The sequence below is a fragment of the Pristiophorus japonicus genome, chromosome 4 (assembly GCF_044704955.1).
Source record: "Pristiophorus japonicus isolate sPriJap1 chromosome 4, sPriJap1.hap1, whole genome shotgun sequence".
NCBI lineage: Eukaryota > Metazoa > Chordata > Chondrichthyes > Pristiophoridae > Pristiophorus > Pristiophorus japonicus.
The window spans coordinates 9,758,049-9,772,178 of NC_091980.1; the positions used below are offsets into that span (position 1 = coordinate 9,758,049).

Sequence of the window (14,130 nt, forward strand, 5' to 3'; positions counted from 1 at the left end):
CTTCCACCCTCTCAATTGGAGTTCAGGACTGGAACATCGGGTCCTTCATTGAAACATCTGTGAACTCTTGTGGAAGCAAGTCATCCCCGTTCGAGGGACCACCTATGATGATGATCTTTCAAAAATAGCCGGTACAGGCACGACGGGCCGAATGGCCTATGCTGTAAGTTTCTAGGATTTTATAATTATATACGGAGACTGGCGCATGCATGCAATGATTTCCCCTTTAATTCATGTCTTAAATTTGCTATCTTCTCATTACCAGCCGGTGGGAACAAATTATGATGATTTATCTTTGTGGAACCCTTCATAATCTTGAAGGTCACGATCGCCGTGCGTTGTCCCATCAGTCGCCCTGCCCTACTGAGGAACTCCGGCTTGACCTGCCTCGCTCGGTCTCCCCTCCCTGCTGATGAGGAAGCTCCTCTCGCTGTTTTGTTACAGAGAGCTGGTCTCGCAGCTCGGCGATTACTGCAAAGGAAAATAACGCAGTCAATGCCTTGCAACAGGACGTCGCCTGCTGAGAAGGCGATGGGAACGCGTCCCGAGAGATTAAAGCCCTGTTGCATTTGCACAATGCCTCTGTCACACACCGCAGCTACTGCCAGTAGCTGGTGACATCCGTAAACATTCCCTTATTTACGCAACTTGAAATGTTAGAAACCACGAAGTTGCATTTCTGCCGCATTCACAACCTCAAGACATGCTAAAGCATTTTACAGGCAATTAAATACATTGGAAGTGCTGTCACTGTTGTAATGTAAGGAGGCGGGCAGCCGATCCACGCACAGCAAGCTCCCACAGACAACAATGTGATAATGGGCAGATTATCTGTTTTTAGTAATGTTGCTTGAAGGATAACGGTGGCTCAGGAAACCGGGGGAACTGCACTGCTCCTCTTCGAAATAATGGCCTCGGGATCTTTTACGTCCACCTGAGGGGGAAAATGAGGCTTCAGTCATAAGACAGCACCTCCGACAGTGCACCATTACCTCAGTTCTGCACTGCAGTGTCAGCCTGGTTTATATACGCAAGTGCCAGGAGTGGGACTTGAACCCTCGCCCTTCAGAAAAGAGAATGCTACCCACTGAGCCACGGCTGACACCTGAAATATTGTCGTTTTTTCAAACCCTGAACCCAAATTTTCCTTGCCTACAGCCAAGATCTGGGATATAGTGTGTGTTTAAGGGAGCCTGCTTAGAGATTCCCATTGTCTTAATGGGTAAATGTAGATCATAGTGATCTATGAGGAAGAATGAGGAGAGACAATACAAGCTAACTGGCACAATTTTATAAGAAACAGGAACAGGAGTAGGCCATGCAGCCCTTCGAGCCTGCTCCGCCATTCAATAAGATCATGGCTGATCCGATCATAGACTCAGCTCCACTTCTCCGCCCGCTCCCCATAACCCCTTATCCCCTTATCGTTTAAGAAATTGTCTATTTCTGTCTTAAATTTATTCAATGTCCCAGTGTCCCAGCTTCCACAGCTCTCTGAGGCAGCGAATTCCATAGATTTACAAACCTCAGAAGAAATTTCTCCTCATCTCTGTGTTTTAAATGGGTGGCCCCTTATTCTAAGATCATGCCCTCTAGTTCTAGTCTCCCCCATCAGTGGAAACATCCTCTCTGCATTCACCTTGTCAAGCCCCCTCATAATCTTACATGTTTTGATAAGATCATCTCCCTTATTCTTCTGAATTCCAATGAGCAAAGGCCCAACCTACTCAACATAAGCCAATCCCCTCATCTCTGGAATCAACCTCGTGAACCTTCTCTGAACTGCCTCCAAAGCAAGTTTATCCTTTCGTAAATATGGAAACCAAAACTGCACGCAGTATTCCAGGTGTAGCCTCACCAATACCCTGTACAATTGTAGCTTTTATACTCCATCCCCTTTGCAACAAAGGCCAAGATACCATTGGCCTTCCTGATCATTTGATGTACCTGCATATACTATCCTTTTGAGTTTCATGCACAAGTACCCCCAGGTTCCGCTGTACTGTGGCACTTAGCAATCTTTCTCCATTTAAATCATTTGCTCTGATTTTTTTTCTCCCAAAGTGCATGACCTCACACTTTGCAACATTATTCTCCATCTGCCAAATTTTTGCCCACTCACTCAGCCTGTCTGTCCTTTTGCAGATTTTCTGTGTCCTCCTCACACTTGCTTTTCCTCCCATCTTTGTCTTGTCAGCAAACTTGGCTATGTTGCACTCAGTCCCTTCTTCCAAGTTGTTAATGTAGATTGTAAATAGTTGGGGTCCCAGCACTGATCCCTGTGGCACCCCACTAGTTACTGGTTGCCAACTTGAGAATGAACCATTTATCCCGATTCTGTTCTCTGTTAGTTAGCCAATCGTCTATCATGCTAATATATTACCCCGTGAACTTTTATCTTGTGCAGTAACCTTTTATGTGGCACCTTGTCAAATGTCTTTTGGAAGTCCAAATACACCACATCCACTTTTATCCACCCTGTTCGTTACATCCTCAAAGAACTCCAGCAAATTTGTCAAACATGACTTCCCCTTCATAAATCCATGCTGACTCTGCCTGACCGAATTTTGCTTTTCTAAATGTCCTGCTACTGCTTCTTTAATAATGGACTCCAACATTTTCCCAACCACAGATGTTCGGCTAACTGGTCTATAGTTTCCTGCTTTTTATCTGCCTCTTTTTTTAAATAGGGGCGTTACATTTGCAGCAATCTGCTGGGACCTCCCCAGAATGCAGGGAATTTTGGTAAATTATAACCAATGCATCCACAATCCCTGCCGCTACTTCTCAAGACCCTAGGATGCAAGCCATCAGGTCCAGGGGATTTATCTGCAATTTGTCCTATTATCTTACTGAGTACAATCTCCTTAGTGGGAGGTTCAGGAATAGAGACACCTGGGGCTGTATGTACACAAATCTTTGAAGGTGTCAGGACAAGTTGAGAAGGCTGCTTAATAAAAGCATATGATACCTTTGGCTTTATTCATAAAGGTGCAGAGTACAGAAGCAGGGAAGTCGCGCTGAACCTTTATAAAACACTGGTCAGGCCTCAGTTGGAGTGTTGCGTCCAACTGTCGAGCGGGTGCAGAGGAGAGTCACCAGAATGGCACTAGCGATGAGGGACTTTTGTGATGTTGGAGAGACTAGAAGCTGGTATTGTTATCCTTAAAGCAGAGATGTGAAGGGGAGATTTTATAGAGGTCTTAAAAATCACGAATGGTTTTGATCGAGTAAATAAGGAGAAACTGCGGTGGCAGATGGGTCAGTAACCAGAGGACCACAGATTTTAGGTGATTGGGAAAGAAACCAGAGGTGACACGAGGAAACTTTTTTTTTTAAACAGAGCGAGTTGTGCCCGAAAGGGTGATGGAAGCAGATTCAATCGTAACTTTTAAAAGAGAGTTGGCGAGATACTTGAAGGAGAAAAAATTGCAGGACTGTGGGGAAGGAGTGGGGGAGTGGGATTAATTGGAGTGGCCTCTTCCTGTGCTGTGTCATTCTATGGCTCTATGGAATGATACAGCACAGAGGAGCCCATTTGGTCCATCATACTTATGCTAGCTGTGGCTCAGTGGGTAGCACCCTCGCCTCTGAGTCAGAAGGTTGTGGGTTCAAGTCCCACTCCACAGACACTTGAGCACAAAAATCTAGGCTGACACTCCCAGTGCAGTAAAGAACATCAGAAATTGGAGCAGGAGTAGACCATTCGGCTCATCTGATCTTGGGCTCAGCTCCACTTCCCTGCCCGCTCCCCATAACCCTTTACTCACTTATCGCTCAAAAATCTGTCTATCTCCACCTTAAATATATTCAATGACCCAGCCTCCTCAGCTCCATGGGGCAGAGAATTCCACAGATTTGCAACCCTCAGGGAAGAAATTTCTCCTCATCTCAGTTTTAAATTCAGAAATAGGGGCATAATCTTAAAAGAAGGGGCCGCCTATTTAAAACTGAGATGAGGAGGAATTTCTTCTCTCTGAGGGTTGTAAATCTGTGGAATTCGCTGCCTCAGAGAGCTGTAGAAGCTGGGACATTGAATAAATTTAAGACAGAGATAGACAGCTTTTTAACAGATAAGGGATTATGGGGAGTGGGCAGGGAAGTGGAGCTGAGTCAATGATCGGATCTGCCATGATCTTCTTAAATGGCGGAGCAGGCTTGACGGGCCGAATGGCCTACTCCTCCTCCTATTTCTTACGTTCTTAAATGGGCGTCCCTGTATTCTGGGACTATGTCCCCTAGTTTTAGTTTCCCCATGAGTGGAAATATCCTCTCGGCATCCACCTTGTCGAACCCCCTCATTATCTCATAAGTTTCAACAAGATCACCTCTCATTCTTCTGAACTCCAAAGAGTACAGGCCTAATGTACTCAACCTATCCTCATAAGTCAACCTCCTCATCTGCGGAATCCACCTAGTGAACCGAGGAGCAGGAGTAGGCCATTCGGCCCCTCGAGCCTGCTCTGCCATTCAATAAGATCATGGCTGATTTTCTATCTCCACTCCACTTTCCTGCACTATCCCCATATCCCTTGATTCCCTTAATATCCAAAAATCAATCGATCTCTGTCTTGAATATATTCAGAGACTGAGGCTCCACAGCCCTCTGGGGCAGAGAATTCCAAAGATTCACCACCCTCTGAGTGAAGAAGTTTCTCCTCATCTCCGTCCTAAATGGCCGACCCCTTATTCTGAGACTGTGACCCCAGGTTCCAAACTCCCCAGCCAGGGGGAAACATCCTCTCTGCATCTACCCTGTCAAGCCCTGTAAGAATTTTGTGTGTTTCAATTAGATCACCTCTCATTCTTCTAAACCCTAGAGAATATCGGCCTAGTCTACTCAATCTCTCCTCATACTTAATCCCCCCCCCCATCCCAGGAATCAGTCTGGTGAACCTTCGTTGGCAAGAGGACTGGAGACTTTCATGACTGGCCGCACAGCCGCCTCCTGGGGATAGTGCAGGAAAGTGGAGTTGTGTAAGATGATAAGCCGTGGTCTCATTGAATGGTGGAGCAGGCTCGAAGGGCCAAATGGCTGACTCCTGCTATTTTCCATGTTCTGTGCTGTAAGGTTCTATGATCTACATTTATCCATTCCAGAAAGGTCTGAGGTGCAGACCCTGGTCTGTGCTGAGTTAGCTCCTAACTCCAGGGGCTGTGGTCAACTCCAGCAAAATTGGGCGAGGGAGGGGAATTCAATCCGTCGGGGATGTCGCTCCTGATCGCTGGTCACTGACGCGTCTTGGAAAGAGCGCACGGTTGGTGAGTCAGATTGCAGCCGTGTCATGGTCTGATCACGTGAGGATAGTTGCACACTTAAATGACCTTGAAATCTCTCAATGGGTAAACAGGAGCTCAACCAACCGTTTAAAGGTGCTCTGGACTCCATGAACTCAAAATGGCACGTCTTGGCGGACATCCCAGAAGTTCAAACGTTTCCGTGGGGAGCTTGTCAACCGTGGCTCAGTGGGCAGCACTCTCGCCTCTGAGTCAGAAGGTTATGGGTTCAAGTCCCGCTCCAGGAACTTGAGCATAAAGAAATCTAGGCTGACACTCTAGGGCAGTACTGAGGGAGCGCCGCACTGTCGGAGGGGCAGTACTGAGGGAGCACCTCCTGTATGGATCTGAGACATGGACGATGTATAGAAGGCACCTCAAGTCGCTGGAGATATATCACCAACGATGTCTCCGCAAGATCCTGCAAATCCCCTGGGAGGACAGGCGCACCAACATCAGCATCCTCGTCCAGGCTAACATCCCCAGCATTGAAGCACTGACCACACTCGATCAGCTTCGCTGGGCAGGCCACATAGTTCGCATGCCAGATATGAGACTCCCTAAGCAAATGCATTATGCGGAGCTCCTTCATAGTAAACAAGCCAAAGGAGGACAGCGGAAACGTTATAAGGACACCCTCAAAGCCTCCCTGGTAAAGTGCGACATCACCACTGACACCTGGGAGACCCTGGCCAAAGACGGCCTGAGGTGGAGGAAGTGCACCCGGACGGGCGTTGAGCTCTTCCAAGTCTCAAGGCAAAGAGCGTGAAGAGGCCAGGCGCAGGCAGAGGAAGGAGCACGCGACAAACCAGCCCCATCGATCCCTTCCCTCAACGAATGTCTGTCCCACCTGTAACAGGGTCTGTGGCTCTCGTATCGGACTGTTCAGCCACCAAAGAACTCACTTAGGGAGTGGAAGCAAGTCTTCCTTGATTCCGAGGGACTGCTTATGGTGACTGAGGGAGCGCTGCTCTGTCGGAAGGGGCAGTACTGAGGGAGCGCCACACTGTCAGAGGGGCAGTACTGAGGGAGTACTGAGAAGAGGCGAGGGCCCAGGGGCAGCACGGGCCAGCCCACACTGCGATATGTGTGCGCACTAGGTCCGTGCAACAGAGCAGGTCTCCAATCGTCTTGGGTAATCCTTGCCACTGGAGCAAGGCCTCACTCTGTCAAGCCCGTGTGGTGGCTGGTATGCAACGGCCACCGCACGTTAAAAAAATCCACGCACAGGCATTTTCCACCCTTCAACATGTAGTTCAGGATCTGGCATATTAGGCCCTTCATTGAAACACCTGTGAACTCATCCCTTTTTGGCGTGAAAGCAAGTCATCCTCGATACGAGGGACTGCCTATGATGATAATGACACTGTCGGAGGGGCAGTACTGAGGGAGCGCTGCACTGTGGGAGGGGCAGTACTGAAGGAGTGCTGCACTGTCGGAGGGGCCGTGCTGAGGGAGCGCTGCACTGTCAGAGGTGCCGTCTTTCAGATGAGATGTTAAACTGAGGGCCTGTCTGTTCTCTCAGGTGGGTGTAAAAGATCCCACGGCACTGTTGGCCCTTGATCAGATCAGCCATGAACTTACTGAATGCTGGAGCAGGCTCGAGGTGCCAAATGGCCGACTCCTGCTCCTATTTCTTATAAGAGCAGGGGAGTTATCGGTGTCCTGGGGCCAATATTTATCTCTCAATCTATATCACAAAAGCAGATTATTTGGTCATTATCACATTGCTGTTTGTGGGAGCTTGCTGTGCGCAAACTTGCTGCCGCGTTTCCTACATTACAACAGTGACTACACTCCAAAACCACTTCATTGGCTGTAAAACGCTTTGAGACGTCTGGTGGTCGTGAAAGGCGCTATAGAAATGCAAGTTTTTTTTTTGTTTTGCCTAACGGCTGAGCTAGTTCGTTGATCTCAACTAGGATGGGTTTAGGAGAATAACAATTGTTCTCTGTGTCCCTGGGTCAGGAGATGGAAATATCAGCTGGAAGTCCCAATCCTGATTGCTATCTGGAGATTCATTGTCGGAAAATGCTTGTGTGTGGAGATTGGGGGAGGACAGGACCGGGATAGGCTGTGGTCATTCCCTTCCCCCACCCCGGGGATAGGCTGTGGTCATTCCCTTGCCCCACCCCGGGGATAGGCTGTGGTCATTCCCTTGCCCCACCCCGGGGATAGGCTGTGGTCATTCCCTTGCCCCACCCCGGGGATAGGCTGTGGTCATTCCCTTCCCCCACCCCGGGGACAGGCTGTGGTCATTCCCTTCCCCCACCCCGGGGACAGGCTGTGGTCATTCCCTTCCCCCACCCCGGGGACAGGCTGTGGTCATTCCCTTCCCCCACCCCGGGGACAGGCTGTGGTCATTCCCTTCCCCACCCCGGGGACAGGCTGTGGTCATTCCCTTCCCCCACCCCGGGGATAGGCTGTGGTCATTCCCTTCCCCCACCCCGGGGACAAGCTATGGTCATTCCCTTCCCCCACTCCGGGGACAGGCTGTGGTCATTCCCTTGCCCCACCCCGGGGATAGGCTACAGTCCTCGCGCCTCCCGTCCCCCACCCCCCGGGGACAGGCTGTGGTCATTCCGCCCCCCCCCCCCCCCCCCGCCCAGGGACATGCTCTGGTTTCCCCCCCCCCACCCTGAGGATAGGCTGTGGCCCCCTTTCCCCCCACCTCCCCAAGGGATATGCTGTGGTCATTCCCCTCACCCCGGGGATAGGCTGTGGCCCCCTTCCGCCCCCCCCCTCGGGGTAGGCACGATATTCCCAATGTTTAGGTTGAAACTTTAAAATGGCCGCTTGGGCAAAAAAAAGGCAACAACAATTGTCTCCCTTTTCAGTGGCAACAGAATGTCAAAGTAATGATCAGACTGTCAGCACACTGTTGTTTTCATCCACATCACTTTAGTCGTCGTCACTCAAGCTCTCGTAACTGAAGTTCAGTCCCCCTCCTTGCTCTGTTTCCCCCCCCTCTCCCCGTTCCCCCCCCTCTCCCCGTTCCTCCCCCTCTCCCCGTTCCTCCCCCTCTCCCCGTTCCCCCCCCTCTCCCCGTTCCCCCCCCTCTCCCCGTTCCCCCCCCCTCTCCCCGTTCCCCCCCCTCTCCCCGTTCCCCCCCCCTCTCCCCGTTCCCCCCCCCCTCTCCCCGTTCCCCCCCCTCTCCCCGTTTCCCCCCCCTCGCTCTGTTCCCCCCTCAGTCCAATCCTCACTGCTGCCCTCCCCACTCTAAACCCTCTCTGCATCAGTCACTTACCCTCCTTCAAGTGTTTGTTTCCTAATTCCAGTTGCTGTTTCCGGGAAGCGAGATACACGGCGTCCTGAATTGCGTCCTGCAGCAACGGGCGATAGCGTTTCTCCAGTGCGTTTAATTGCAGCTCAGACGCCTCACGAAATTCGCGAAGGACCTTTTGAGACAGTAACAAAAAATTTATTCATTTTTTTTATTTTAATAACGAAAGCTGTTCCAAGTTCAAAACTTGCTGCTAACTATCTGTGGCCTTGTTGTTCTCTGAACAAGGTATTTCATGCAAGAGGAATTGGGGCAGAGAGCCATTGATAAATACAGCAGCCAGCAATGCTTCCTAATTATACACATTAAAGGTTAACACAGTCACATCGATAAACCGTGGCCCAGTTTGCCTGTTCAGGTGGTCGTGAAAGATCCTAAGGCACCATTGGAAGAAGAACAAGGAGTTTCTTCCCAGTGTCTTGGCCAACATAATCATAGGCAGTCCCTCGGAATCGAGGAAGACTTGCTTCCACTCTAAAAATGAGTGAGTCCTTAGGTGGCTGAACAGTCCAATACGTAAGCCACAGTCCCTGTCACAGGTGGGACAGACAGTGGTTGAGGGTAAGGGAGGGTGGGACTGGTTTGCCGCACGCTCCTTCCGCTGCCTGCGCTTGATTTCTGCATGCTCTCGGCAATGAGACTCGAGGTGCTCAGCATCCTCCCGGATGCTCTTCCTCCACTTAGGGCGGTCTTTGGCCAGGGAGTCCCAGGTGTAGGTTAGAGGTCAGGAGGTGGTTCTTTTCCCAGAGATCAGTAGACCTCTGGAACACGCTGCTGTTCCATGTGGTGGATGCAGACTTACTGAATCCCTTCGAGCGAAAGCTGGATTTGTTTCTGGCTGCGACGAAGATGACCTCTTACAGAAGGTCGGTACTGCAGGGAATTTAATGGCCAGAGTGATCTCCTGGACTAGTTTCGATCACCGAGATGGGTCGGAGAGGAATTTCCCAGAACTTTTCCCTCCCAAATTGTCTGGATTGTTTATCTGCTTTTTTTCGCCTCTCCCAAGAGATCACATGGCTTGGGGTGGGGTGGGGTGGAGTGTATATGTTGTGATACACAAGGTATCGCCACTGTGTGGGACAGGCTCGATGCACCAGATGGTCTTTATCTGTCCGTCATTGTTCGTATGTTCGGATGTGTTTATCTAGCTGTTAGAAACTAAAGATGCCTAAAAATGTATAAAACTGATACAGATGAAACATAGAAACATAGAAAATAGGTGCAGGAGTGGGCCATTCGGCCCTTCGAGCCTGCACCGCCATTCGATGAGTTCATGGCCGAACATGCAACTTCAGTACCCCATTCCTGCTTTCTCGCATACCCCTTGATCCCCCTAGTAGTAAGGACTACATCTAACTCCTTTTTGAATATATTTAGTGAATTGGCCTCAACAACTTTCTGTGGTAGAGAATTCCACAGGTTCACCACTCTCTGGGTGAAGAAGTTTCTCCTCATCTCGGTCCTAAATGGCTTACCCCTTATCCTTAGACTGTGTCCCCTGGTTCTGGACTTCCCCAACATTGGGAACATTCTTCCTGCATCTAATCTGTCTAAACCCATCAGAATTTTAAACGTTTCTGTCATGTATCTTGCATTATTATATATAACTGTATCCTAACATGCTATACATGACTGTAATAAGATATGACCTGTAACCACCAACATACCTTACCACCAGGGGTGAACTTGCAGGAGACACTGGGATACCTGTCCCAGACAGGTATATAAGGACAGGCTTCAGGCAAGTGCAGCATTCCAGAGCTGTGAAATAAAGGTGCAGGTCCAGAGTGCCCTTGACTTCACTACATGCCTCGTGTGAATCTGTACTGAGGGGACAGGACTTTACAGTGGCGACGAGTTACAGGATTACAGAATCCACAGAATGGCGAACAACGGATCAGATGAAAAGTACAATGCTGGAGACAATTGGGAGGACTTTATAGAAAGGTTCCAGCAAAGCTTTGTAACCAAAGACTGGTTAGGAGACGACAAAGCAGACAAGAGAAGAGCCCATCTCTTGACCAGCTGTGGCTCGAAAACATACGCTTTAATGAAGGATCTGCTGGCACCCGAGAAACCAGCAAGCAAGTCGTTTGAAGAATTGAGCACACTGGTAAGAGACCACCTGAAGCCAGCGAGCAGCCTACACATGGCCAGACACAGGTTCTACAACTACAGACGCTGTGTGGGCCAGAGCATACCCGACTTCATGGCGGAACTTCGGAGGTTGGCTAGTTTATGTGAGTTCTCCGATGAACTGAGGAGAGAAATGCTGAGAGACTTTTTCATTGAAGAACCTGACCTTAGAGGCAGCAGCACTGGTTGCACAGACATTCTTGGCAGGGGAAGAAGAAACGAGGTTGATTTACAATGCAGGTACGACAACTAACGAAATATCGGAACAAGGAGTTCACAGCGTGAAACAAGCTGCTACTCCCACACACACGCAGACAAAAGCAGGAGAGCAGGCCCTCGACAGCAGGCAGTGGCGTCAGAAGCCATCAAAGGCCACAGGAATGGCCGTTCACACCTCATCAACCCACAATGCGAGCAATCAACTACAAACTGAGAAAAGCTCAAGAGAGATCAGCCAGATGCAGCTCATTCTTTGGAAACAATCGAAGCGGTCTGTGCTGGAGGTGTGGGGGTGGGCACTCGTCAAGGGGGTGTTGATTTCAGCAGGCTGTTTGCAGGAACTGTGAATATACAGGGCATCTGGCCCGCATGTGCAAAAAAACAGCAGCTCGGCTGGTATACGAATCGGATGGGTCGGAAAGCGGACCAGAAGATGGTGGGGACAGTACCCGGGACACCGGTGTACAGCGGGTCAACACGATCAATGGCCGCTGCTCCTACAACAAGACGCCCCCTATAATGATGAGGGTCCTACTCAACGGGATATCTGTCAACATGGAGCTGGATACAGGAGCGAGTCAATCTCTCATGGGCGCTCAACAATTTGAACAACTGTGGCCGCATAAAAGAGACAGACCAAAACTCACAAGGGTTGACACCAAACTAAGGACCTATACCAAAGAAATCGTACCAGTCCTCGGCAGCGCCATGCTCTCTGTCACACACAAAGGGACAGTGAACCGACTTCCCCTGTGGATTGTCCCCGGAGACCCCCCAGCACTGCTGGGGGGAAGCTGGCTGGCAAAACTAAACTGGAAATGGGATGATGTCCATGCCATGTTGTTAGAGGAACGGACCTCCTGCTCAACAGTTATAAAGCGATTTGAACATCACTTTCAGCCAGGTGTGGGGGCTTTCAAAGGGGCCAAAGTCAAAATCTACATCACACAGGATGCTAGACCGGTCCATCACAAGGCCAGAGCTGTACCCTATGTGATGAGGGAAAAGATTGAACACGAACTAGACAGGCTTCTGCTGGAAGGCATTATATCACCTGTGGAATTTAGTGACTGGGCAAGTCCCATTGTCCCAGTCATTAAGCCTGATGGATCCGTATGAATCTGTGGGGACTACAAATCTACCATAAACAGAGTCTCCCTACAGGACCAGTACCCGCTGCCCAGAGCGGAGGACTTATTTGCCACATTGGCTGGAGGTAAACTTTTCTCAAAACTACACCTCACATCTGCGTATATGACGCAAGAATTGACCGAGGAATCCAAGCTACTCACCAGCATCAACACACATCGAGGCCTTTTCATGTACAATCGATGCCCATTCGGCATCAGGTCAGCAGCTGCTATATTCCAGCGCAACATGGAGAGTCTGCTCAAGTCCAGCCCGGGGACGGTTGTATTTCAAGACGACATACTTATCACGGGCAGGGACACTGACTCCTATCTCCGTAATTTGAAGGAAGTACTAAAGCGGTTGGATCGGGTAGGCCTAAGAGTTAAGAAATCCAAGTGCCTGTTTCTCGCACCCAAGGTTGAATTTTTGGGCAGAAGGATTGCAGCTGATGGAATCTGCCCAACAGAGTCCAAAACAGAAGCAATTCACCTGGCATCCAGGCCGCGGAATATCTCAGAACTGCGCGCCTTTCTCGGGCTACTCAATTACTTTGGGAACTTTATGCAGAACTTAAGCACGCTGCTGGAGCCTCTCCACGTGCTACTCCGGAAGGGGTGTGATTGGTTTTGGGGGGATACCCAGGAACGTGCCTTCAATAAGGCACGCAACCTTCTGTGTTCCATCAGTGTTTTGACTTTCTTTAATCCAGGCAAAAAGCTAGTTCTCACATGAGATGCGTCAGTCTATGGGGTCGGGTGCATTTTGCAACATGTCAATAGTGCGGGCAAATTACAACCCATAGCTTATGCCTCCAGGTCACTTTCGCGGGCGGAGCACGGGTGTGGAATGGTAGAGAAGGAGGCGCTCGCATGCGTGTATGGTGTCAAAAAGATGCACCAATAACTTTTCGGGGCCAAGTTTGCATTAGAGACCGACCACAAGCCCCTCACGTCCCTCCTATCTGAGAGCAAGGCAATAAACGCCAACGCCTCGGCGCGAATTCAACGGTGGGCACTCATGCGGGCGTCCGACAACTATACCATAAGGCACAACTGTGCTGACGCGCTCAGTAGGCTACCCCTAGCGACCACGGAAGGGTCTGACGAACAGGACTGTGAGATAGTCATGGCAATCAATGCCTTTGAGTCCACAGGTTCGCCCATGACAGCTCGCCAAATCAGAGCCTGGATGGCCAGCGACCCCACATTATCCTTAATAAAAAGATGTGTCCTAACCGGTGACTGGGCAGAGGCTCGCGATGCCTGCCCTGAGGAATTCAAACCCTTTCACAGGCGCATGCATGAGCTATCACTACAAGCGGACTGCCTGATGTGGGGCAGCTGAGTAGTCATACCTCTGCGAGGCAGAGAGGCATTTGTCCGGGAGCTCCACGGCGAGCACCCGGGAATCGTTCTCATGAAGGCCATAGCCAGATCCCACGTCTGGTGGCCTGGTATTGACGCAGACTTGGAGCTCTGCGTCCGACGGTGCACCATTTGTGCCCAACTCAGCAATGCCCCTCGGGAGGCTCCCCTGAGCCCCTGGCCTACCAAACCGTGGTCACGGGTGCACGTAGACTATGCGGACCCATTCATGGGCAAAATGTTCCTCGTAGTTGTAGATGTATTTTCAAAGTGGATCGAATGCACCATTTTAAACTCGAGCACAACCTTCACCACTGTGGAGAGCCTCGCAACCATGTTTGCAAAGGACGGAATCCCTGACGTATTGGTCAGTGATAATGGTCCGTGCTTCACCAGCGCAGAATTCCAAGATTTTATAATTGACCACGGCATAAATCATGTCAAGACGGCACCGTTCAAGCCAGCCTCCAACGGCCAGGCGGAGAGAACAGTGCAAATCATTAAACAAGACATGCTTAAAATCCAAGGTCTCACGCTGCAGGGTCGCCTGTCGCGACTGCTGCTGGCATACAGATCTCGTCCACACTCATTGACTGGGACTCCCCCCCGCGCAACTGTTGATGAAAAGAACTTTAAAAACAAGGCTGTCATTAATCCTCCCAGACATGCACGAAATTGTTGAGGCAAAGCGCCGTAAGCTGACTGAGTACCATGACA

The 14,130-nt window shown here is 50.1% G+C and overlaps 1 protein-coding gene across 1 annotated transcript in view; it reads right to left on the reverse strand.

The window, feature by feature from the left end:
• golga6l9 (golgin A6 family like 9) overlaps positions 1 to 14,130 on the reverse strand; it is a 116,332-nt gene that overhangs the window by 1,736 nt on the left and 100,466 nt on the right. The window contains exons 12-13 of the mRNA XM_070877114.1: positions 8,525 to 8,675; positions 384 to 471 (exon numbers count right to left, since the gene is read on the reverse strand). Of these exons, the coding sequence (XP_070733215.1) occupies positions 384 to 471; positions 8,525 to 8,675 (239 nt within the window). The remainder of the gene's footprint in view (positions 1 to 383; positions 472 to 8,524; positions 8,676 to 14,130) is intronic.